General features: G+C 52.7%; 10 protein-coding genes across 10 annotated transcripts; 6 read left to right on the forward strand and 4 right to left on the reverse strand.

The window, feature by feature from the left end:
* The first annotated feature begins 244 nt into the window (after positions 1–244).
* BU25DRAFT_406977 (uncharacterized protein) lies at positions 245–4,319 on the forward strand. The gene is made up of 2 exons (XM_033705417.1): positions 245–3,791; positions 3,861–4,319. The coding sequence occupies exons 1-2, from the start codon at positions 277–279 to the stop codon at positions 4,132–4,134; spliced, it is 3,789 nt and encodes a 1,262-aa protein (XP_033566640.1). The 5' UTR covers positions 245–276; the 3' UTR covers positions 4,135–4,319.
* Positions 4,280–4,937, reverse strand: BU25DRAFT_151999 (uncharacterized protein). Its single transcript, XM_033700635.1, has one exon. It carries the CDS (start codon positions 4,890–4,892, stop codon positions 4,425–4,427), a length of 468 nt encoding a protein of 155 aa, XP_033566641.1. The 5' UTR covers positions 4,893–4,937; the 3' UTR covers positions 4,280–4,424.
* Positions 4,938–6,486: 1,549 nt separating this feature from the next.
* Positions 6,487–7,873, forward strand: BU25DRAFT_487943 (uncharacterized protein). Its single transcript, XM_033711312.1, has 2 exons — positions 6,487–6,660; positions 6,711–7,873. The coding sequence occupies exons 1-2, from the start codon at positions 6,548–6,550 to the stop codon at positions 7,582–7,584; spliced, it is 987 nt and encodes a 328-aa protein (XP_033566642.1). The 5' UTR covers positions 6,487–6,547; the 3' UTR covers positions 7,585–7,873.
* On the reverse strand, positions 7,635–8,491 carry BU25DRAFT_152027 (uncharacterized protein). Its single transcript, XM_033700636.1, has one exon. The coding sequence runs from the start codon at positions 8,298–8,300 to the stop codon at positions 7,686–7,688; it is 615 nt and encodes a 204-aa protein (XP_033566643.1). The 5' UTR covers positions 8,301–8,491; the 3' UTR covers positions 7,635–7,685.
* Positions 8,492–9,869: 1,378 nt separating this feature from the next.
* On the forward strand, positions 9,870–10,757 carry BU25DRAFT_152045 (uncharacterized protein). The gene has a single exon (XM_033700637.1). The coding sequence runs from the start codon at positions 10,057–10,059 to the stop codon at positions 10,555–10,557; it is 501 nt and encodes a 166-aa protein (XP_033566644.1). The 5' UTR covers positions 9,870–10,056; the 3' UTR covers positions 10,558–10,757.
* Positions 10,758–12,090: 1,333 nt separating this feature from the next.
* On the reverse strand, positions 12,091–13,018 carry BU25DRAFT_384475 (uncharacterized protein; the record flags this gene model as incomplete). The annotated part of the gene is made up of 1 exon (XM_033704325.1): positions 12,091–13,018. The coding sequence occupies exon 1, from the start codon at positions 12,835–12,837 to the stop codon at positions 12,091–12,093; it is 747 nt and encodes a 248-aa protein (XP_033566645.1). The 5' UTR covers positions 12,838–13,018.
* A 1,876-nt stretch (positions 13,019–14,894) lies between these two features.
* On the forward strand, positions 14,895–15,188 carry BU25DRAFT_406981 (uncharacterized protein). Its single transcript, XM_033705418.1, has one exon. It carries the CDS (start codon positions 14,962–14,964, stop codon positions 15,139–15,141), a length of 180 nt encoding a protein of 59 aa, XP_033566646.1. The 5' UTR covers positions 14,895–14,961; the 3' UTR covers positions 15,142–15,188.
* A 3,954-nt stretch (positions 15,189–19,142) lies between these two features.
* On the forward strand, positions 19,143–20,299 carry BU25DRAFT_406983 (uncharacterized protein). The gene is made up of 2 exons (XM_033705419.1): positions 19,143–19,840; positions 19,890–20,299. Exons 1-2 carry the CDS (start codon positions 19,214–19,216, stop codon positions 20,097–20,099), a joined length of 837 nt encoding a protein of 278 aa, XP_033566647.1. The 5' UTR covers positions 19,143–19,213; the 3' UTR covers positions 20,100–20,299.
* A 527-nt stretch (positions 20,300–20,826) lies between these two features.
* Positions 20,827–21,941, forward strand: BU25DRAFT_152145 (uncharacterized protein). The gene has a single exon (XM_033700638.1). The coding sequence runs from the start codon at positions 21,069–21,071 to the stop codon at positions 21,726–21,728; it is 660 nt and encodes a 219-aa protein (XP_033566648.1). The 5' UTR covers positions 20,827–21,068; the 3' UTR covers positions 21,729–21,941.
* On the reverse strand, positions 21,784–22,689 carry BU25DRAFT_384481 (uncharacterized protein). The gene is made up of 2 exons (XM_033704326.1): positions 22,165–22,689; positions 21,784–22,113 (listed from the first exon to the last, which is right to left on the reverse strand). The coding sequence occupies exons 1-2, from the start codon at positions 22,653–22,655 to the stop codon at positions 22,047–22,049; spliced, it is 558 nt and encodes a 185-aa protein (XP_033566649.1). The 5' UTR covers positions 22,656–22,689; the 3' UTR covers positions 21,784–22,046.
* Between the last annotated feature and the right edge of the window lie 70 nt (positions 22,690–22,759).

A 22,759-nucleotide genomic window follows, 5' to 3' on the forward strand; every position in this document is an offset into this window, starting at 1 on the left:
ACTTCTTCACTGTCGGTGACCACCCAGAGCCAGAATGGATCGCTGGGCCCGAAGGCGTCGCCCGTCCAGCTGCTCTTTCCCCACGACCAGGCCGGCAACCAGCAACACAACCAGCAGCACAGCCAGCAGCACAGCCAGCAGACACCACACCCTGTCCCCTCGCCCACCATCGCCGCATCGCCCCAGGCTCCGCCGCCCCGCCGCTCTCGCAGCCGCACCACCCACAGACGAGTCAGCGGGAGCACCGCCGCCAGCAGCAGCCCCGCCAGCGTCGGCATGAGGGAGCCCAAGAAGCCCATGAAGGGCATCATCGGCGTCTGCGCCCTCGAGTCCAAGGCGCGCAGCAAGCCCGCGCGCAACATCTTCGGCAAGCTCGTCGACGACTTCGAGGTCAAGATCTTCGGCGACAAAATCATCCTTGACGAGGAGGTCGAGAACTGGCCGGTGTGCGACTTCCTCATCTCCTTCTTCTCAGATGGCTTCCCTCTCGACAAGGCGATTGCGTACGTGCGTCTGCGCAAGCCCTTCTGCGTGAACGACTTGCCCATGCAACAGGTGCTGTGGGACCGCCGATTGTGTCTCTCCATCCTCGACAAGCTGAACGTGCCCACGCCGAAGCGCATCGACGTCAATCGAGATGGTGGGCCCAGGCTGCCTTCCGCAGAGTTCGCCAAGCAGCTGTATGAACGGACGGGAGTCAGTCTCGTGGGCGCAAGCGAGGGCACGGGTGGAGGCCTTCCGCCGCCAAAGAAGATTGAGATGATGGACAACGGCGACACCATCTTCGTCGACGGCCAGACACTAACCAAGCCCTTCGTCGAGAAGCCCGTGAGCGGCGAGGACCACAACATCCACATCTACTTCCACAGCAAGGATGGCGGCGGTGGCCGAAGACTGTTCAGAAAGATCAACAACAAAAGCTCCGAGAAGGATGAGACCCTGTTGACACCCAGGTCCATCACCGAACCTGATGCCAGCTACATCTACGAGCAGTTCTTGCAAGTAGAGAACGCTGAAGACGTCAAGGCGTACACGGTCGGGCCAAACTTCTGCCACGCGGAAACGCGAAAGTCGCCAGTCGTGGATGGCCTTGTTAAGCGCAACCCGAGTGGTAAGGAAGTTCGTTACGTGACCACGCTCAGCGAGACAGAAGCAGCCATAGCATCCAAGATCTCAGAAGGCTTCGGTCAGCGTGTCTGCGGGTTCGACCTGCTGCGCGCCGGCGACAAGAGCTACGTTATCGACGTCAACGGCTGGAGCTTCGTGAAAGACAACGGCGACTACTACGACAAGGCAGCAAACATCCTCCGAGACATGTTCCTGAACGAGATCTCACGAAAACAACAACGCAAGGACGCCGCCCAGAGTGCCGCCATCGACGGACAAGGAGGATCAGACAAGGGTGATTCAAGAAAGAGCGTGTCAAGCCATCGTCAGGCGTTGAAGGGGTTGTTCAAGAGTCCTAGTATGTCAAGAATGGGGGATCACCACCGCCACTCCCACTACCACCTCCCCCATATGCGGCAGGCTAGCACTATGCCTTCCTCCCCTGAGACTTTGCTAAGTACCACTCCTATCGCAGCTAGTCCTAGTCTCGAGAAGTCCGATCCCACAGCTGTGTCCAGCCCGCCGGCAGTTGGTACGATACCGCCGGCACCCGCCTTCGAGCCAGACCTCTTGCCTCCGCCGGCCGTCCGCGACGAAGAAGCCGTGCTCGAGCCAGAGCGATCGCATGCTGGAGATCACCAGAGTCCCGTACCTCCGCCAGCATCGAAAGCGCAATGGAAGCTCAAGGGTGTTGTGTCTGTTATTCGACACGCCGACCGTACACCGAAGCAGAAGTTCAAGTACACGTTCCACGCGCAGCCGTTCGTGGATCTGCTCAAGGGGCATCAGGCTGAGGTGTTGCTGATTGGTGAGCCGGCACTGCAGAGCGTCAGCGATGCAGTCAAGGTCGCCTTAGACGAGAAGCTGGAGGACCCCAAGAAGCTGCGCGAGCTGCAACTTTACCTCCAGAAGAAGGGCCCTTGGCCTGGTACGAAGGTGCAGATCAAGCCCATGTTCCGTAAGAGGAGGAAGGACGAGCTGCTGCCAGGTGAGACGCTACCGGAAGAGTCACCCGAGAGGCAAAGACAGGGCTCAACATCCAGTGTTGTTCGAGACGGCGGACATGAGAGCAGCAACGAGAATGATCCCGAGCGTCTCAAGAACAGGAGCGATTCCATGTCCGGTGTCACACTGTCTCGTATCACTGCGCAGGACAACAACATGGTGCTCGACAAACTGCAGTTGATCATCAAGTGGGGTGGAGAGCCAACTCACTCGGCCCGCCATCAGACCCAAGACATGGGAGCTAATCTGCGCAACGATCTGCTCCTCATGAATCGCGATGTCCTCGACGATGTGCACATCTTCAGCAGCTCTGAGCGCAGGGTTACCACCAGTGCGCAGATCTTCGGAGCTTCGTTCCTCGAGAAGGACCAGTATCCTGCAGAGCAGATCCACGTTCGCAAGGACCTATTGGATGACTCGAACGCCGCAAAGGACGTCATGGACAAAGTCAAGAAAAGGCTCAAGACCCTGCTTCGCGCTGGCGACAAGGCGCCACCGCAATTTGCCTGGCCAAAGGACGTTGCGGAGCCCTATATCGTCGTGCGGCAGGTCGTCGCTCTCATTAAATTCCATCAGCGAGTGATGAACCACAACTTCAAGAAGATCGAGTCCGAAGCCGTCTCGTCTCTCAACGCTCTTGCCTCGCCACCAGCGGCCGACGGTACACCCGGACAATCAAAGTACACGAATGTCAACCACATTCAGTCACGATGGTGCTGCAACGAAGGCCCCGAACTGTTCAAGGAGCGATGGGAGAAGCTCTTCAAGGAATTCAAGGATGCCGATAAGGTCGATCCTAGTAAGATCTCTGAGCTCTACGACACTATGAAGTTCGACGCTCTCCACAACCGGCCCTTCCTCGAGTGGGTCTTCACTCCAGACGACACCTTCATCGACCAAGATGCGGTCGCGGACGGCTCGAGCTCGAAGCAGAAGACGCCGGAGGAACCACCAACGCCTGAGGCGAAGCCAGAGGCGAAGGAGGGCAGCATCGAGAGGCCTCACGAGCGCGGCAGCATCGCTCGCCGCATGGGCTTCAGACGTCCGTCTGAGATTGCTATGAAGCCCGCCGCACCTCCATCCTACGTCAACGAGTCGTACTTCAAGCTCTACACGGGCATGGGTAACGCTGCTTCCAAGGCGCAGATGGACGCTCGTCTAGTCAAGCTGCGCGAGATGTACCATCTCTGCAAGGTTCTCTTCGACTACATTGGTCCGCAAGAGTACGGCATCGAGTCGGAAGAGAAGCTGGAGATTGGTCTGCTAACCTCGCTACCTCTGCTCAAGGAGATTGTAGGTGACTTGGAGGAGTTGCAGGCAAGCGATACGCCCAAGTGCTTCTTCTACTTCACCAAGGAATCGCACATCTACACGCTCCTCAACTGCATTCTTGAGGGCGGCATCAAAACCAAGATCGAGCGCAACGCCATTCCTGAGCTGGACTACCTCTCGCAGATCAACTTCGAGTTGTACGAGTCTGAGAATGCAAGCACAGACGATGCGCCGCATACGTTCAACTACAGTATTCGCATCACTTTGTCGCCGGGTTGTCACGCGTTCGCGCCGCTGGATGTACAGCTCGACTCCCGCCACATGATCGGCTTCTCGCCCCGCCGCAGTCTGACCGCGCATCAAGATTGGAAAGAGGTCCTGGAGACGTTGCGTGCCAAGTTCCATACGTACGTGCCCTGCCCCCCTTGCCCTTCTCCTTGGCCTGATATTCTGGGCGCATGCTAACATCACGACAGCGTCAAGCTCCCCAAGTCCTTCGTCGCCATCGATCTCTCCGAGAAAGAGGCTTTCGAGCGCAGAGGTAACGGAAACGGTAACGGAAACGGTAACGGAAACGGTAACGGAAACGGCAATGGCAACGGCAATGGCAACGACCAGAAGAAAGAGAATGGCGAGCCTGAGGCCGTTGAAAGAGGCAGGAGTGAGGAGAGGAGGGCGGAGGGTCCAGCAGGCGCAAACGCTGATGTTCCGCCTGTTTCTGAGCTGCCGCCACCGGTACTGGATACTTAGAAGGTGTCTCAAGGGCATAATGGCATCGAGGGTGGTGTTTGGACTTATCATGGGGCTGGAAGGCGTTCAAAGATGGTTGCATAGAGGGTAGTGCATTCGTTAGAGTATTGCTACATCGCTTGTGGAAGCTGGGTTGTATCATACACGGTTCATTACGCTACGTTATGCCAATGTACAAATCTCATGGTGTTCTTGCCGAACGCCCTGCTGAATAACACACAATTCACTAACACAATGGCTCTATATTCAAACGCCAAGTAGAATAAATTCGGAGACAATGGCCGCAACTCTCAATACGTCCACCCCAGGCGCTCGTCATGGTCACGCTGGCGGGCGTGCCGACCTCGACCTTGACCTTGACGATAGCCAGGAGGTGCACCACCCAGTTGCGAACAATGGTAGTGCGGAGAAGAGTCGTAGTACTTGGACTCAATGCACCCTTCATAGTTCATTGCCTGCTGATACGCGCGAGGCTTGGCTGGCAGTGGCGGTGGAGTGGTGGGTGCAGTGATGATGATAAGCGGCAAGGCCACTGGCGTCGATGGAGTCGATGGAGACGGAGGAGTTGTCGAAAGACAAGAGCAGGGGGACTGTGGTGTAAGAGGTGGCTTAGGCGACGCCGACGATGGTGGGGAGATAGGAGGTGGAGGGCCAAGGGTGAAGGACTCGCGCAGGCATAAGAGGTCTTCATCGGCGGCCTGAGGTGGTGATGAAGAAGAAGACAGGAGGGGTGGGGAGAAGTCGATCAGGGCACCCATGTGAGCAAAGTTTCGAAGGCTCGATGTTGTTTCCCCAGATTTCGTAGTCTTCCAGCACGGTACCGGTTTGAGATCCGCCTTCCCCATCCTCACGCCACATCACCACCAGTGCTTTCCTAATCCTCGCTTCACAGAACATAACGTTTTTTTTTTTTGGATTGGATTCTGCTCATCATCTCAAACATTACTGTCATTGTCGCTATACTCCAGGCCCCGGTTCAGAACGCGCCTGCCCCGTCTCCGCGCGACAGCACCACTAGCACTTCTTTCATTCTGCCCACGCTGTAGCTGTTGACTCTTTTACCATTCGTCTATATGCTCTGTACAATTTAGACGCCGATAGAGAAGCGAAGCTCCCCTCGCTGTCGCTGTCTCTTCCAAATTTGACCTTGCAAGTTATCAGTAAAGTTTACACTTTTTGTCTCCATATTCCAAACATCCTGAACAGCCATTAGCAAGAGAAGGGTTCTCAAGGTTATCATGTACCATCTACGATCAGGGTCGTGCCCCTGGTACCTCACCCGGGCGTCCACAAATGGTCTCAGTCCACACCCAAATGACTCCACAAACCAGCCGCTGTATGGAGCATCACGCTCAAATCTACCAGCTGGTCAAGCGCATCGTAAGGATAGCGCGATCCATCGTCGTCCAGTGCCAGCATCAAGCGGTACCCATCCAGGAACCCAAATTGCTCCTCTTCGGGGCATGAAGCCGCAGCAGGATTAGCGTGCAACCTCTCCAGCTCGTCAATGTGTTTCTGCGCAGCAAGTAACATACAACAGCCACTACCATAATAACACACTCCGCGTGGTGAACTCCAATCATTCTGCTCCCCGCCGCAAGACCGCTTACGAAGTCTACACACATTCACATGCAAAACCCTGCACGGGTCTCACCCCACAGCGGATTCTCGCACACCACACCAATGGGCAAGCTCAAAGCGTCAAGCCGTGGTTCGTCCTGGAGCACAGCTTCGCTCAGTTCGAGTCGCTGAATCATCAACGGAGGGTTGAAAATTTTGATGAAGCGTATGAACGTGGTGCGCGATTCAAGTCGGGCACTGGTGAGTTTCCAGGAGGCTTTGTGGCTGTGGAGCCGCATCATTCGCGGAAACATACTGCGCTGGAGCAGTTTGAAATGATTTGGCGCGATAGTTTTGGGAGGGCGAAGTTTCGTCAAGGGGTGATGGAGTTGTTTGGATTCAGGAGGTGTTGAGAACTCGCGCTATTCTTGAGAAAGCTTGGAAAGGATTCAGTAAAGCAATAAGTGGAGTTCGTAGAGTTACATTTGGAGCTTGGAGATAGCATGACCGTTACTGCAGGTCATTGGGAGATTTCATGACGTGAACTACAGACGTTTAATGAAGTTTAGAATGTCCGCAATACTGTATTAACGTCAGTTTTGATTGTGTTAAAGCGATCCTCGCGGTCAACCTTCTATAGCCTGTTACACGGGTACGGCTAGAACTTTATACGAGCGTGTGAACTATACTTTCAAGGTGAAGTTTTCAGGCGTGCAGTCAGGTGCGTACAGGTGTGGTTGCCTAAGCGAAAAACAGCGTTCCTCCATACGAGGTACTCGAACAGCAACATCACTTCAATCATTGCTCTCAGTATCAATTTCATTCGAAAACTGCAAAGAGGCTGCACTCTGTAATGATGTGGAAGAAGCTTCGTAGCTTGACGTTCGACAATGATGATCAGGACCTGCAGGAGGAAGGTGTTGCGACGTCAGGGCGCGCTTCTGAAGAACAGTCAACCGCAGAAGCGTGAGAACGCATCAATACGCAACTCTTCAGACATACTGATGTTGATGTAGAAAATCAGATAAGTCGACGATATGTCACTTCCTGCGCCTCCCTACCGAGATCCGCTTGCAAATCTACGCCTACAGTGATATTGCAGGTCACACAATCGAAGTCCTCAATCTTCCCATCATCCAGACATCACGAGCCACGCAATGTTATCGTACTTATAGTACGAACCCCATCGATCACGAACTTGTGTATCGACTCGAGTCCAAGGATGACAATCACTACGGAAAGAAGCCTCAACCTAAACCAACGCGCAACTGGGGGTACTCTGGTCCAGCCATCTGCGTGATGCCCCGGTCAGGGCGGACGAGCCCCTCAGAACTATCAAGCTCGTCCGAGCCAACGAAACGAAAGCGCTGCTTCAGCGTCCACGGCCTGTTCAGCTTGACCAGCGTATGCAGACAGACCCGCGCAGACACACAGTCACTCATCTATGAAGTCAATACTTTCGCCTTCTCGGATGGAAATTACAACTACAGCAGCGCAATCCGCGCATTCACACAGTCTCTCACCGAGCGTGAGGTTTCAGTTATCCATACAATCTACTGGCCACTGATGAACGTTCTTGTTTACCGGCGCAGCTTGCACGGTGTGAGTCTCGAGGAACCTGATCGAGCTTGCGTGGAAGAACTTAGGGCTTTGAAGGGCCTGAAAAGGGTAGTCCTTCGCTACTGTGGATCAGAGTTCAACAACATTGCGGACAAGCATAGTGAATACGAGAAGATGGAACTCGAGGGCTTGCTTGCGGAGAAAGGTGGGTGGGATTATGCAGTTAAGAGGCAGTTCCAGAGGACGCTGGCTGTGAGGGGCATGAAGGCGTTGATTGGGAGGGAGGATGTTGAGGTGGAGTGTGAGAAAACGTGGCGAGCTAATTTCTGAGAAACCTTTGTTGAGAGATAACAGTGACGAGGATGAGTGCTCTCCTACTTACTGTCTACTTATTCTTCTTTTGTTCCAGAGTCGCTATCTGTTCTCTCGGATCATCCGACCTCGATGAGGAATTTTGAACCAACCCGATCGAAGATCTTAGCGCCGTCTGACCAGCCAGTCCATATCTGGTATCTAACTCTTTCGTGTAAGCTGCCTGCTTCTTTGAAAGCCAGACTATAGGTACGGATGGCAGTATCGTGGTACGAGACCCCTATTAGCACGGCGAGTACCTTGCCACAAAATACATTGTCAGATTCATATGTTCCATTTCGAATTTCCCTCAACTTCTTATTGACCCAACAGCGTTCCTCTCTATGTTGACAAACAAAGGAGAGATCTTGGACTCCCCAGGTCTTATCCTCGCGAGAGCTCTCATGCACCGCCCTTGGAGGCAAAGCCTGCCGGATGAGATCTGACCTAAAAGCATCATCGCTAACCGGTTCCGTGGAGATACAGGTGACTTTGGCATCGTGAATGAATCTCTCAGCACCATACACTAGCTCAGGTGTCCAGCTCGATCCGCCCATTTTCGAAGCCCAGGACCACGTTAGGGCTCGGTATGCAGTTGGACGGGTGCATACTTCTTCGCAATACCACAGCAGATCCTTGAGTATAGTGTCCTGCCATAACCCGGCGTAGTAACTGCATCCCCTCTCTTTCTGCATGACTTTTGCAAGGCCTTGGAGAGTTGGGAATATATCACTCTGACAGGAGAGGGCCAGGGTAGTGTATTGAGACACGGTGTCACAGGTCTCCTTGACCAGGTACTGGAATCGTGATACAACATTACCTGTCCCAGTCTTTGATATGCTCTCAAAGCTGTATTGTCAAGCCTCGTGGGCATCTGTCTTTCTCTTAGACAGACAATGCTCAGATCTCCACCGGTTTTGCTTCGAGAAGATTCATGCTGGTCGAATAGGCTCTTCATGTAAACCTGCTCATCTGGACCCCTTGAGTCAGAGACCATGTATCTTCTCATCGTACTGCCCAGTAGTCGACCACTCAGGCGCATACAACCTCCAATTCTCCCACAATTGACCTTACCAGATGTTGATCCCTCTGCCACATACTTCTGCAGCCGAGCCACACCACCTCTCTGGACAGTTCATTAAGATCCTTACCTCTGGTCCAACTGCAACCCTCGTGACATGTATTACAAAGCCGCAACCACCCGCTCTCTACCACGTACCTGTAGATCTTACACGAGTCTCCACCAACACACGAGCTACATACCAGCCTCCCATGTCTGGCAGAAAATTCGCGCCTGACATTGACTCCACCCGATTTGCCAAGCGAATGTATATGTGGCTATGCCGACCCTCCGCCAGCCAGCGCTAACCACTCAACACCACGACAGACGAGTCAGTATATCTCACGATATACGGTGTAGGATTGGGCATAGCGCCAGGCACAGTACGAGCTGATACGACCGAACCTCGGACGAACGATACGGCGAGTTTGACGAGTTCACCGGATATCCAGTCATGGTTTTCCATAGCGTATCGTTTGTTCACGAAGTTTTTCCGGAGGCTTCGTGCTGCGAAGGGTTTTCCGCAGAATCTGCAGCACGTGAGGTTCTTCGCTTCACGCTCGGGGATCTACCAGTTCACGCGTCTGCTGATCAAGAACTTCCAGCACTAGTGTACTGGGAACTTGATCGCGTCCAAATGGTCAGCTGCTCGAGAACTTGCAGCAAATCCTGCCGTAAGTCACTTTTTTCTGCCGGTGGGGCGCGATAGGCTTCCCGCTGCAAGTGTGAGGAGTTTAACAGCCGAGCTTAATCCTGTATTTGACATCCGTCCGTGCGAGTCAGGTACATCGTGAGGCAGCAGCCTTGCGCTCGCTGTTCGCTCTGCTGCAATGAAGAGTTTGCCGAGGTGCGGCTCGGCGCGAGAGCGAAAAAGCGTGCAGGACCCACTCCATTTGCCCGAAATGCAGGTGCAAGGCAGCTGTGTGTTGTCAAAGGTTTTGATTACAGCTGGGATGGAAGCTTGCAGCCTCGCCATTCGCATTTTTGGTGCTGTCAACAAACACTGGACTCTCAACATAACGAGTTGGTCTCGGGAGTTTCGTGCGAACACGCGTTGCCTGACGGCCTTGTTTGCGCGTTCCTTAAAACATGGCGAACTCTAGAACGAGCATTACTGTATGCAGGTTTCGGGAGCACGCGCGATCAGGGTCCTCGATCTGGACAGCCAGCCACAGGATGAAGCATGCTCCCGATCCGGCGCGTGCAGTTTGGGTCAAGGACGTCATGAAACTTTCACTCTGACGTTGCGCGTTATGTTGATGGTCTGAGACGCGTTCGAGATTTGTTGTTGGAGGGCGATGGTGTGGGAAACTGCAATTGAAGGACTTCGGTCATGAAGCGGCAGAACTATTGGAGTGGTGATCATCGAGATAAGATTAAGATGTGGCTGGATGTGGCTGGATGTGGCTGCCCGAGTAGAGCTGTATCCTGACCCTGACTGCCTGAGGCTCAAACGCAGAGCATCAGCATGGATGGCGTCCAACATCAGCAAAGATCTGCTGGCAGAACGAAACACACTGATAGGTTCTCGAGCACATCACTTGAGGACTCCGCGCTCAGCACTGAGCAGCCAGCTGAGTCTGATCATCAGTCGCCTCATTGCAATGTGGAGACCTCCAGACCATTTGGTGCTGTTTGACCCCAGCAGAGATTACGGCTGCCTGAGGACCCATTGCCCCTTTCTGGCGAGTTCAACCACGCAACTCATGTTGATCTTGTGTGGAGATTGTATGGAGAAGTGTTGGCCAGACCGTCAATCTTCGCAGTCAATCACCACAGCGAAAGGAGTGATAGGCACTCACACTGCCAACTCATCAATCACATTGTCGAAACACCGCCTACAACAGCTGCAATTGGAGGACGCTATTTCACCATGGTGGCTGTTGAGTTGAGCCAAGGGGTGCAAACCAGATGCGTACCTGTTTCACGATGATTGTCGGTGAGCGAAACACCATCCCACGCACACGCTTGCCGCGCTCCAACACTCAACACTGCACACCGCATGAAGAAGGAGCGGTGCGAATAGCGTATGGAGTCTTGAGATGAGACATGAAACAATGAGTGGGCTGTCAGCAATGTCAACACTACACTCAACTTGCAGCTTCCAGACTTGTCAACTGAGACGAGAGGGAGACGAGGCGCGGAGGGTCATGCCGGTGTCGCAGTGTGCACGGCTGCAGCGTGGAGAAGAAGGGAGATCAGCACTGTTACTGCCCTCTTCGCATAGACAGCGTGGGGCCGGGAGTCCCTGCTCAGATCTGGTGCCAGATGTGTGAGGGTCATCCAAAAGGCTTTACTGTGGATGTACGGCCATACGACCTCGCAGTCCTCCATCGTATCCCAGGAGCAGGTCGAAACCTGTTGTCTGGTCGCACAGGAGACACTCCTTGCCAATCTTCAGCGCACCAATGACCGTTCGGCCGAGTCTCGACGGAGCGGAAAAGCAACGTGACCGCAACCGTTCGCTCGCGGCATGAATCTGCACCATCCCAACCCCGATCGGAGCCAAGTCAACCCCGACGGGACGACGCAAGCCAGGAAAGCCGAGCAGCACCGGCGACCTGCGTCGAAGCGAGTACGATGGCACACGCAATACGCCCAGGCAGCTCTTCTTGGACGTGACTAGCTCAGTAGTCATCTGGTGATGTGCAGCGTGCAGGTCGGTGGAGCACTTTCGTAAGACACGTCGCAATGCTTCGCATCGAACGGATTGGCAAGGCTTTGTTGTGTGGCAGTAAACTCACCGGAAGTGCACTTTCGTCTGGAAAGAGTTGCGATGGCTGGAGCAGATCTCTCGTGCGCGCGGTGCACAAGATTGCCGCGTGTGCACGCACCGTGTTGGTCGTGACTGCCTGGTGCCGCAAAAGGCAGGGTCTGCCGCACCTCACTAAAAGTCGGTGACGGTCGGTCAGGCAGAATTTTTGCAATTTTTCAATAATGCGATAGATTGCTGTATGAAATTGCAAAATAATTTAGACGAGAGAAAAGAGTAAACAATAATCGGCAATGTGCATGCAAGGCGACGATGTCGCACAGCGTGACCGATGCTTGATGATTTGCTTTTGATTAGCGTGCAGACTGCAGCGATCACAAATGTCACATGAGATAATGAGGCACAAGATGCTTTTTGGTGAAATGATCATGTTGTTTGATAGTTTTAGCTATTGCAAGGGGGAGTCTCAACCAGCCAATATGGGGGAGAACTCATACCGCGCCTTGCGACCAATTTCCCAATCCGTACTCTCGTATAACATTCCGTAGATCTGAGTAGAGTTCGTTCCGTCCGTCTATGCTTCATCGCAGCTGTGCCGCGGTATATGTAAAAAGAAAATAGGTATAATGCTCGAAAATGCCACGCTGGAAGGACTCGCTCGCTAAAATGCTGGATCAAATGCAAAGCCAAATCAGAAGGTCGCCGAAGTAGCCTAGTAACTTGAGATGAGCGGAGCATTTGTGTCCATGAACAGCGGGCGCTCGTCTTCGAGGTAATTCGATTGTGTCTTGCCAGCGTAGAATGTTGTTGTAAGCATGGCCTCCTTCTCGGAGAACTCGAGCGATGCTGTGGGCGGCGATGTGGGTGGTGTGTCGTCCTCGGAGTCTTCTTCGTAGACGAGCTCAGGTGGTGACTGGATTTGCGAGGGAACACGAGTGAGAGTGAGCTCGGCGTCGTCCTCCATGTCGTCATAGTACTCCTCCTCATCCTCGTCCTCGTCGATCTCCATTGTGGAGATCTGGATGGGTGCTTGTGCAATGCGGCGGGGCATAGGGATCATGTCGAAATCATCCTCGCACTCAGACTCGGAGTCAGAATCAGACTCCTCATCCTCCTCAGCGATGCTGTCGGCCCAGTGGATGTGTCGGGGCTCCTCAGTCTTGGAGGCCTTGGTCATGGTCTGGTTGAACCATGCTTCTTGCTGGCGTTCAGCGTCTTGGAGTTCGATCATGAGGCTGTCGAGGAGGTTGGCGTGTCCAACAAGAAGGCGGAGGTCGTGGTCGGCCCTGCAGGCTTCCTTACCCAGCTTAGAGCGAGCAGAGGCGGCGATGTAGTAGGTTTGGGTGAGAGACATCTTTTGCTCCTTCTGGGGCGGCGAGGAGATGAAGTGGGAGGCGGTGGTCTCAGCAGAGAAGGGCTCAAAGTCGCGCTGCAAGCGGAGATGCGATGAGGAAGGCATGTTTGTTATGTGTAGGCAGAAATATATGCCTAAGAAAATGAGTCAGTTTGGTGACTGGAAGGCAAGACAAGGGATTACGAACCTTAATGTGCTAGCCAATAGGTGGAAGGTGATCCGAGCGGTGGTATTCCCGAGATGTATGATGTGATTGTGTAGTCGTCGTGATGATGTACCTGATATGCCAAGTGATTGTTGCTACTTGATGATACTGTTGTTTGATGTTTGATGTGAAGTTGGATTATTGGTGCTCCTAAGAAGTGGGCAAGCGTGTTTCTTATGTTTCTGGCGCTCGGAGAATGACCACGAAGCTTAACGGCATCTCGGAATTATTGGCGTTGTTTCCACTTCCACCGCCCTTGGCCGAGCGGTGAATCATAAGGCAGCAGGGATTGTGCGCTTACGCTACCAACGTGCGCACGCCAGCAAAGCCTTCCACTCGTTTCGACCGATCCAGTGTCCCATCAGCTAGCGCATCCGGGTTCACCGCACCCATGCGCACGGAGAAGAGACGGACATACAGAGCGAACTGTGCCATGGTTCACTCGATTACCCATCACGCTTGCAGCTCTTTTCGCGCTTTGTCGGTGTTTACTCATAACGACGCATTTGGCATGCCATCACCGTCTGCGTGGCTCTGGTTCAGGCACCGGTGAGATTTTCTCCCGTACAATCAATCTGAGTGCGCGTTGTTGTCCTAACAGGTGCTTTCGCGCGAGGTTGGAGAGTGCCTGGCTGCCTGTAGGGATACGCTGGCGTAAGGCTCTCAGCTACAGCCACGGTACTCCACACGCAGAGCGGTCAACCCTTCAATCTGTGGCTGTCAAATGTGTTCGGGCATCGGTTTCCCGCTTACCCTTCTATGGGTTGCAACGTGACCCGCCTAGAAATCCCTTTCTTTGTCCGCTTGGCTCCTGCTCTCTCGCAGCGCGAGGCTGCCGGCCACCGACCGCTGCGACAGCTGAGATGAGCATTCCTACAACTTCCTAAGACTGGGTAGATATTCTCAACGTGAATGGACGACCACAATGGGAGCAATTGCTACTTCTGGGTAGTCTCAGCCATGTGATATCAAATCTCCCCGCGGATGACAAAGTCTCCGCACTCCATCCCGAATGGGAAATTCACGATAGCACCGCTTGGAGGAGTCGGACTAAAACATCACGATAGTTTGGTGGTGCGCATGATCGACAAAGGGTGTAGGTGTTATCACCCCGCGCGGACGAATGACCTTAACCTTGACCTTGACCTGCGATAACCAGCGGGAGTTCGGTGTTCTGAAATTCCTCCTCCCCTCGGATTCCCTGGAAGAGCGAGACAAGGCAGGCCAGACCACGAAGTCTGGTCATCCAGCTTTGCTTCACGTCATGAGTTGAAACCTCAAGATGTCTGCATTCCCCACGTTCACGAGGGACGGGCGCACGCAGGTGTGGCTTGCACGTAACAGAGTCGCTTACCTTCACTCGCTCAGCTGCACATCTGATTGGCGGAGATAGCTCGCTTTGTCAGGAATGCTGAACAATCTCGTCTGACAAACACCTCTGCTAAGCTTGCAGTAGCCTCTACCATAACGTTAACCTTGGAGCCTGATGACTGAAACATGCTGTGACGAGGCTTTCGCGCGTTAGCAATCAATTGCACCATTATTCTGCCATGGGCATCTCGCGTCAAATCAATAGCTCCAATGCTATCGACTCCTGCAAGACGAGGTTTGGCACACTTGGAACTCTCAATACCATCATACGATATTGACAATGCATTCTGCCGCACCTTCTATGCAGATGCTATTTTCGCAGCTTCGACATCATCGCGCAAAAGGGCTGCACCACAGCCGTCGCACCGTCTCCCCGCCCACTCCACAAGTTCACGCCCTCTGGCTAAGCATGCTCAAAGCGGTAAGGCGGCTACCAGCTGCATGCCAAGTTCCTGCTTGAGCGCGCGTTGCACAGCCCTACGGTTCCATCGCGCAGTAAGGACACGAATTAAAGCAGGTGCAGTACGAGTGCATCAGCTCTCCAACGCTCACCGCTGGCTCTGTGCGAGGCTGATTGCTGGGTTAGCAACGCGCACGCCGACAACGGTGGTCGATATGTATGCACACTGCCGCAGTGTAGCGAACGCAATACGATGCAATGCTACCACGCGATTCGACATCGCAACAGGCGCCATAATGAGTCGAAGCTCGCTTACACACTGCTGATTGAATTACGGTGCCAACGCGACAGCCACATCGCTGCTGCGACGAGAGATTACTCACCCTCCACGAAGCAGCATTCCAGTCATGTGTCCCGCACGCAGCACTGCTAAACAACACACACATTGACCGGTTTCTCAGCAGCAAGCACTTGTCAACCCATTCAGAAGCTCAAGCGCACTCGGTGCAGATTCGTGCCCCTGCGCAAATGCCATTTCAACAACGTGTTCTTGTCCTGTCATGGTGCACAGTCAACAGGGTCCGCCGACCTATGCCGTCAATGGCAATCTTCCAGAAGGCCCAACGCTTTGGTTCCTGCACTGACATGCACTGACTAAACACCAGGGTATTCTGCAGCCCTACTGCCCTACGCTCTGACACCTACGCACATTTCACCTGTCATCGCTCGGTCAAAGCTCTGGTACCTGAGGACGTTGCGGCTTTTTCTCGCTTCACTGCTCGAGCGTTCCTAACCAGCTCCACTTGTACCTAAGCTAGTACAACGGGACACGCAAGTACTTGCTTCGTCAGGCACCACTCAGCAGCAAACACTTGATCGCTCACTGTGGGCACTTCTGTTGAGCACACAGACGTTCGCAGTCCTACGTTGCCCTCAACAACAGGCATTAATCCACACCAAAGTCGCCAGCACTTTCTCTTTGTGTAGGTTTCTGCTATCTTCTGAACATGATGCCGAGACATCTCCACTGCCTTCCCTGGAGCTGACTCAGGACAGTCGGCGAGTATCCCTACTGACCTCTGTCACTGAGCTTTGACTCCCGCATGTTGTCTTGCGAAGTTCGCCGACGTGCAGAGCACATCAAAGCGGAACAGCATGGTAGATTCAGACAGCTCCGCACGGTGACTTCAGGGATTAGAACAATTTGACCGAAAGCAAGCAGGTATCATAGTTGCGGAGCAACAAAGTCTCGCCTTGTTCTGGAGACTGACTTGAAAGGTTTGGTCATTGCAGCGCCATTGATCAAAGTTCGAGATGGTAGCGTTACCACATCAGTTACATCTACAACTCCCCGGCTTCAACCAGTTCGTACAAAAGAATTTCCAACAGACTGGAAAAGGTCAGGCATGTGATCGACTTGCTACCTTACACACCTCCGGCAGCACGTGCCTACTAATCATGGGTAACGAACAGCACAAGAAGGTCCAATCGTGCGGTAATTTCAGCCCCTTTTGGACATCGCCCATACCAGATTCGACTCGCTCACTATGGTAATCCGGCTGCCTCGATCAATTGCTGAGGTACGCACTTTCCCCAGGTCCTTTTGCTAGGATAGAGAGTGGTTATGAGCGGAAGCTCGTGAATTGCTACATTCCAATATCAACATTTTGGCACTTCGGCACTCACACTTTGGAGAGTAGGATATGCACAAGTGAATCATGCTGTGGAAACGCGGTGATGTCTCACATCTCCACACAAGATCTTCGTTTATGCCATCGTGTATGCTGGAGCAAGAGCAGGTCCACGTCTCGACAGTTCGACCAGAAAGCCCGAAAAGCATTAGACCGTGACCACAGGGAACATCAGTTCACTGTACACTCTAAGCCCGAAGACCTAGAATTCTGGTCTTGCATCTGTCGAGTTTGGACTGCACTGCGACTCTAACATCGTATGCATGAATCGTGCAATGGTGTACTACTTAGCTCCTTATTTTCGGTCAGCTCTGTGTTGAAAGTGGTTACGGAGTGGAGAAAACTGATGTATTGAGTACTTTGATATTGATATGTGCATTTGGACAACGAAAGAAGCAAATATGGTGTCAAAGCAAAGCATGAGCATGTCGCAATTACTCGAATACTGCGTTGTTGATTCTCCCATTTCATTCGAACTCCCGTTCCGTCCAAGCCTTGTCGTGATCCAACAACCATCCAAAGGTTCGCTCCAAAACAAGTCACTATCTCTTCTGCTTCCAAGCTTCAACTAGCCAGCTATCTTGCACTTGTTTTTTTTTTGACGCCGACGTCAACGCAGGAAAGAACCTTGCCGTGATGGACTGACCGGTCGCATGCTCATCGTAGATCGCGGGCCCTTCCTTCTCGCTACTCGAGTCATACATGTCAACGACATCTGGTACACAAAGGCCCATTTGAGCCCAAAGCCGCCTTGCTCATGCGTCGAGGACTGATGGAATCGAAGGACATCGCTGAACTTGTCGCAAACGATCATGTGCAGTGGTAGTTTGTTATGCTCATTCGATGCAAATGACAATTGAGAGTATTGAACGAAGAAGGCGAAGAGCCACCTCCACAAGATCCTCCTCTTTAGGGCTTTTTGGTCGAGTGCTCCAGATCTTTCTGTTCCTGACTGATTTCATGACAAAGGATCTGACGACCCTATCTGGTTTTGCATTCACGCCGCCATCGCTCGAGTCGATGAACATGAACTTGGTGGGATGTCTCGACTGACTCTTGGGTGCGGGCCGGCCGGTGATGTCGCTGCCTTCATGCCTGTCTTGCGCGAGCATTCGGTTCTGGTGTCAGCGTGCAACAGTAGTGCCGTGGATCTGCAGCTGCAAGGATTGTACATAGAACGCTGGAGTGAAAAGATTGAGTATCGCAATGGGTGAACTGCAGTGGTTCGATGATGCTAAAAAGGAAGTTCATATCGGGTTGGGAATGTTCTTTAACCCGAAGGCCTGGGACTCGATAAACGTCCGCTAACCACGTCGGCAGGCTGTTTCGATGATGAAGGAAGGAGTGGCCGAGCGTCAAGACCTTGACCAGCTGGTCGACCTGCTATAAGCTCGGTATCAGCGAAAAAGCGCTGGTTTGAGAACTAGTCTTAATGCATGAGTGAACGTGCTGGCGCTGGGCCAATCCGATGTGCTCGTCATAGGGAGTGCCATGCATGGATGAGGTACATACTTCATACTTGAGCGGGCCTGAGACATGGTCCGCTGTGTGCAACACACGCAGACGTAACGCCATCCGGAAGCTGCCACAGAGTCGCCGAGAAGTTCGTCACAATATCGAAGATCGGTGATCCGTCATTACGGAGACAAAGCGCGCAAAGAAGGTTATGTGTATGGTGTACCAATATATTTTTGACGTCTGCTATACACCTCTCACTTCTCTACCCACCACGGTCTTCTCATGACAACTACCAAGTTACAATTGTCTCTTCGCGATGCTTGCTGTATGCGGAGGAGAGACAAGGGAATCTGCCATAAGATGTCAGTAAAGATCGACAATCGCAGTGTTGACAAGACCATAGTCATGAAAGCAAATCAGATGAAAGATGAAAAGCATTACGTATTATCCAGCATCAACCCGAAGGCCATAGGCGTTAGCATGGAGTAATTTGTAACATCATGCAAGAGTAGTGAAGGAAAATGATGGTGTACATACCTTGAGCTATGTGTACTGTTGGCGAAACAAGTGCGCGGTGCAGTCAGTTTGAAGCTGTTTAATCTGAATTCATGTCAGTCTTGCGCTTTATGACAAGGAAAGGCTGCTGAGCGTGGACGTGGAAAAGGTATCAGGTAATCGAACTTGTTTTGTTCCCCACTGGTAGGTCGGCATTTGATAGTATATAGGTTGCTCATCATTGAGGAGGGTATAAAGGATGTGCGAGATGTACTAACATATTGAGACCTATCGTAGCTCAGCGACGTCCAACTACCACCGTGATCCAACGGGTCAAGCTTCTATAGACGCGCTCCGCTGAGCTACGAGGAAGGTAAGGCCGAGCGGCGCGGCATGCACGCATCGCAAACGAGATCATCGCTCGATCGAGACGACCGGCGTCATATCTATTGGCACCTTGGAAATGTTAGCGAAAGCTTCTCATGTGCATTTTCGAAACAGATTCCAAGTAGATTGAAAAGTTCAGTCATCTCGTTTGGCTTGAGTGGTCGGATCACCATATTACATGTATGATAGGGGCGACACGTATGTTCCTCATAAAAAGCGTGGAAAGAGCGAGCGGGAGCGTGACTTACCTCATGGCTGTTGTGTTATGCAGAATAAGTTCGCAGCTCGAAGATTTATGAGGGAAACTGCTAGCGGCGGCTAGCCGGCGCCGAGACCTCCGGCGAACCGTGCGCGTCGCTCCTTCCATGCCTAACATAGACGCGCTGAGCTCCAGACTCTGGCTCGACTTGCGCGCCCAACCTTGCGAACGACACCCCTACTGCCGTTCACCCGCTTCGACCATTATCGACCATCATGTCTGACTTCGCCAGCTTCGTCAAGGATTCGCGAGAAAAGAAGAAGAATGAGAATCTCGCGCAGCAATTCTTAGGTTCTCGCGGCCGCCCAGGAACACCAGCATCTGGCTCCGGCGCAAAGCCACGACAGAACTCAGAAAAGCCAACCTTGCTGAGTCGCATAAGCGGCGGTGCCGGTGTTCAGAAGGGTCGCTCATCATCAGCAAAGCCCTCCGGGAACATTGACGGAAAATGGCAACATGACCTGCATAAGGTCAACAATCCCAATGGACCGCCTGCCCGAGCTGCAAAGCTCGGCCGCACAGCTTCTGCCTCACAAATCGACCGCAACAGCCGGACATACGATAAGTTCGCTTCTGTTCTGAACAGCAACGCGAATGGGCGCAGCGACAGTGCGCCTGGGTTCAGTATTAGAGGGGTCGCGAGTACTGGCCCGTTCACAGTCATTGCAAGCAACTTCGCACCTGGGACGACGGCTTCAGATATCGAAGCTGTTATGGCGCCCCACGGAGGAGAGACAGCTGGCTGCAGGATGCTTACTTCGTCTCCTACTGTTATGGTGGAACTCACATTTGCGACAAGAGAGGGAGCTGAGAATGTCATTGCGACTTTCAACAACCAAAAGGTTCGTAGTGTCGGGATGCCGATGTTTGACAAGACTGACACATGTCCAGGCTGACGGGAGGACACTCTACGTATATCTGAAGGAGACAACAACGAGCAACGCCCTTGCCCACTCTCGTCCACCGCCCGCCCGCGCTACTCAAGCTCTCGATGACATGGAGGAAGACGGTACCCGCGGTGGAAGCTTCCAGGATGGGAGATACGGCTTCAGCGAAGGCGGTCGCCGTGACCCACCACGAGGACCCCGCAGACGCTACTAGATGCGCAATAAGCTACACTTCATATTTATGTACTATACCCTGTTACGGACGGCGAAGTTCGAGGACCCTTTTGGAACACCCAGAGATACGAGCAACACGCGGCAATACATGACGATCTTCGATTGCACAAGCAAGGAGTATGGTTGGAAAGAATGTGAGCATATTTTGACTCTTTAGACCGTCATGGAATGAACCATTTACTCCCTTGCAACGATTGTAGATGTGCTCCTGTCAGCACGTGTGATCAAGATGTATGGACTTGTGATGTTAGCGAACTTGGCTCGCTCGCTAGTTAGAAGACGCAGCTGATGTGGCTGTGCGGGCCAATGTCAGCCTGATCTTGCGTGTCTTGATTGCACAGCTACATCTACTTCGATGACACGATACTTGGAGTGTCTCCAAGGTTCTCTATAAAAAGATGGGTAAGCAGGCGAGAACATCGACCAAGCCAGACACGCACCGCGAAGTCCACGAATCACTTTCATCAGGCAACACTTCAAAATGAGAGTACTGGTGCTGCGTCCAGGTAGCGGGAACGACAAAATTCAATGCACTCTGGAAATTCAAGCACTCAAGCGTTTGAAGAACACATACGAGGCTATATCGTATGTGTGGGGTGACCCAAAGCGATACGGTCGAAATCTAATCGCGATGATCTCCTGCCCATGGTTCTTCCGTGTCTGCACAGTTCAGGAGTGTGCACTAGCAAAGGACTGTCAAGTGTATTGGGGAACATACTCTATGAGTATCGCCGATGTATTTGAGTTTGCATTTTGGTGCACCGAGTGCCCTGAGTTGGCAACGTTGATCTGGACCGGTAACCACCATCGCACATTCCGCTTGTTCTACATAATGTTGAGAAACTCTACTAGCATTATGAAAGCAAAAGGTGTTGGCACTCTTCGAGACTAGATTTGATTTATTCTGGAAGCTGGTTGTACAACAATACGCGTTTTGCTTTGGTATTATATGGAGGCCACGTTCTGGACGCAACAGATGCGTGCGACCACGTATATGCTTTCTTCGGAAGCCGATATGCTAGAAACGAGGAGGGAAAGCTATTCCCGTATAGCGCAAGTTTTGCTGCAAGATCTGAGAGAAGGATACTGGTTGCTCACCTGCGTTGAACATGGAACTCGGGAAGACGTCTTCCATCCTGGCGGCAACCCATCTTGGGTCCCAGATTGGAGCATGAAGAAGGCCAAGGAGATGAAGGCAGATCCATATTGCCGCTACGAGGCTGGAGGACCGATTGGCACGTTTGAAGCAGTGCCCCCTGAGTATGGATGTATGGCGATAACTGGTTTTGTTTTTGATACAGTAATTCTCATAAGCCTTCCTCTGGATGATCTCACTAGTCTAAATTCGACAACACCAGATGGGTGTGATTCGATTATCGAGCCTTTTGTGGATTGCTTGTGGAGAGAATTTGCATCACAAGCAAAGCTCCAAGGGGTTGATGTTAATCACGGTGCTTTTCTCCAGACTTTGTTCAAGGGACAACTTGAGTCGAGCTATGAAGGTTACGACGGATTAGGGGATTACGAAGCCTTTCACAAGGTCCTTCTTGGAGAGCCCAAGGAGCGCCAGAATCCAGTACAGAAACACTCACCGGTCGTCAGAACATGATCGCAGGCTGGGCTTCCGCCATGCTCAGGAGAAGCCGGGGCAAAAGCTTGATCCTGACAGAGTACGGAAGGGTGGCACTTGCACAAGGCGAGCCTATTAGAGTTGGCGATGTTTGCTGTATCTTTCTTGGGGCTATGTTTCCCTCCATTTTAGCACCTGTAGACAGTGAGCGGCACAGACTCGTGACCGAATGCTATATCCATGGTGTTATGGGTAGTGAGCTTGTCGACAAGCTTGACGCATACAAGATCGTGCTGAAGTGAAGTGAGGTAGCGGCCAAGTGTAGATTCGATCCATCAGTGTCTTTTCTCGCATTATCTATTTTCCCTCTCCTCCGCTTGATACAAGCTGTACCACAATAAAAATGGCAATGGCCCACCAGTACCTGTAGTAATGTCAGCGTAAAGTCCCCACTGTCGCCCAAGATTATACATACTTCTGCAAGAACGTCTTCTCAGGCTCCTTGCTCTCCAGCTTGCCCTCAGCATTCAGCACGATAGGCTTGTTCAGCACCGGCTTGGGACCCTGGTTCCTCTTCACAATCTCGACTTCGACCTCCTCTCCGCTCCCCTTTGCGCTTGTTCCGAACCCCACGTGGTACGGCTCGCCGTTCTCATCAACGTGCACAATGAACTTCTTGTGGTATTGGTCCGCGAAGCTGGCCGCTGACGTGACGATGCCCCGCCAAGATCCAGTCTTGGGGTCTGTGAGCCCAACGCGAAGGAGGTGTTCTTCAGAGTAGGAGCCAGTCGGTGGTGCATATGAGGTTAATGTGCCAACGGATTGGTCTGCATCGTACTCGATCTGTGCGAGGGGAATTGCCGATGGGATGACTGCGGTGCCTTCCGAGGCAGGGACGGACGAGACATAGAGCGTGACGGTCGATGCGACCGCAAATGGCAGCAGGAGGAGTCTTGCGAGCAACATGTTGGCGGGTGTTGTAATATGGTAGCTCGAATACATGTGCTTGGTGTTTGGGGATGGAGCACTTGGCCAGAGCTGGAGCTCGGCTGACTAACATTCACCAGACC

This window comes from Macroventuria anomochaeta, assembly GCF_010093625.1.
Source record: "Macroventuria anomochaeta strain CBS 525.71 unplaced genomic scaffold BU25scaffold_3, whole genome shotgun sequence".
NCBI lineage: Eukaryota > Fungi > Ascomycota > Dothideomycetes > Pleosporales > Didymellaceae > Macroventuria > Macroventuria anomochaeta.

Excerpts from the sequence above, each read along its gene's own strand:
- BU25DRAFT_406977 (XM_033705417.1), top strand. The coding sequence starts at position 277 with ATGAGGGAGCCCAAGAAGCCCATGAAGGGCATCATCGGCGTCTGCGCC. Across the intron at positions 3,792-3,860 it reads TTGCGTGCCAAGTTCCATAC|CGTCAAGCTCCCCAAGTCCT; the intron begins GTACGTGCCCTG and ends ACATCACGACAG.
- BU25DRAFT_151999 (XM_033700635.1), bottom strand. The coding sequence starts at position 4,892 with ATGGGTGCCCTGATCGACTTCTCCCCACCCCTCCTGTCTTCTTCTTCA.
- BU25DRAFT_487943 (XM_033711312.1), top strand. The coding sequence starts at position 6,548 with ATGATGTGGAAGAAGCTTCGTAGCTTGACGTTCGACAATGATGATCAG. Across the intron at positions 6,661-6,710 it reads GAACAGTCAACCGCAGAAGC|AAAATCAGATAAGTCGACGA; the intron begins GTGAGAACGCAT and ends ATGTTGATGTAG.
- BU25DRAFT_152027 (XM_033700636.1), bottom strand. The coding sequence starts at position 8,300 with ATGCAGAAAGAGAGGGGATGCAGTTACTACGCCGGGTTATGGCAGGAC.
- BU25DRAFT_152045 (XM_033700637.1), top strand. The coding sequence starts at position 10,057 with ATGTGGCTGGATGTGGCTGCCCGAGTAGAGCTGTATCCTGACCCTGAC.
- BU25DRAFT_406981 (XM_033705418.1), top strand. The coding sequence starts at position 14,962 with ATGCAATGCTACCACGCGATTCGACATCGCAACAGGCGCCATAATGAG.
- BU25DRAFT_406983 (XM_033705419.1), top strand. The coding sequence starts at position 19,214 with ATGTCTGACTTCGCCAGCTTCGTCAAGGATTCGCGAGAAAAGAAGAAG. Across the intron at positions 19,841-19,889 it reads CGACTTTCAACAACCAAAAG|GCTGACGGGAGGACACTCTA; the intron begins GTTCGTAGTGTC and ends ACACATGTCCAG.
- BU25DRAFT_152145 (XM_033700638.1), top strand. The coding sequence starts at position 21,069 with ATGGAGGCCACGTTCTGGACGCAACAGATGCGTGCGACCACGTATATG.
- BU25DRAFT_384481 (XM_033704326.1), bottom strand. The coding sequence starts at position 22,655 with ATGTTGCTCGCAAGACTCCTCCTGCTGCCATTTGCGGTCGCATCGACC. Across the intron at positions 22,114-22,164 it reads GAGAAGACGTTCTTGCAGAA|GTACTGGTGGGCCATTGCCA; the intron begins GTATGTATAATC and ends ACATTACTACAG.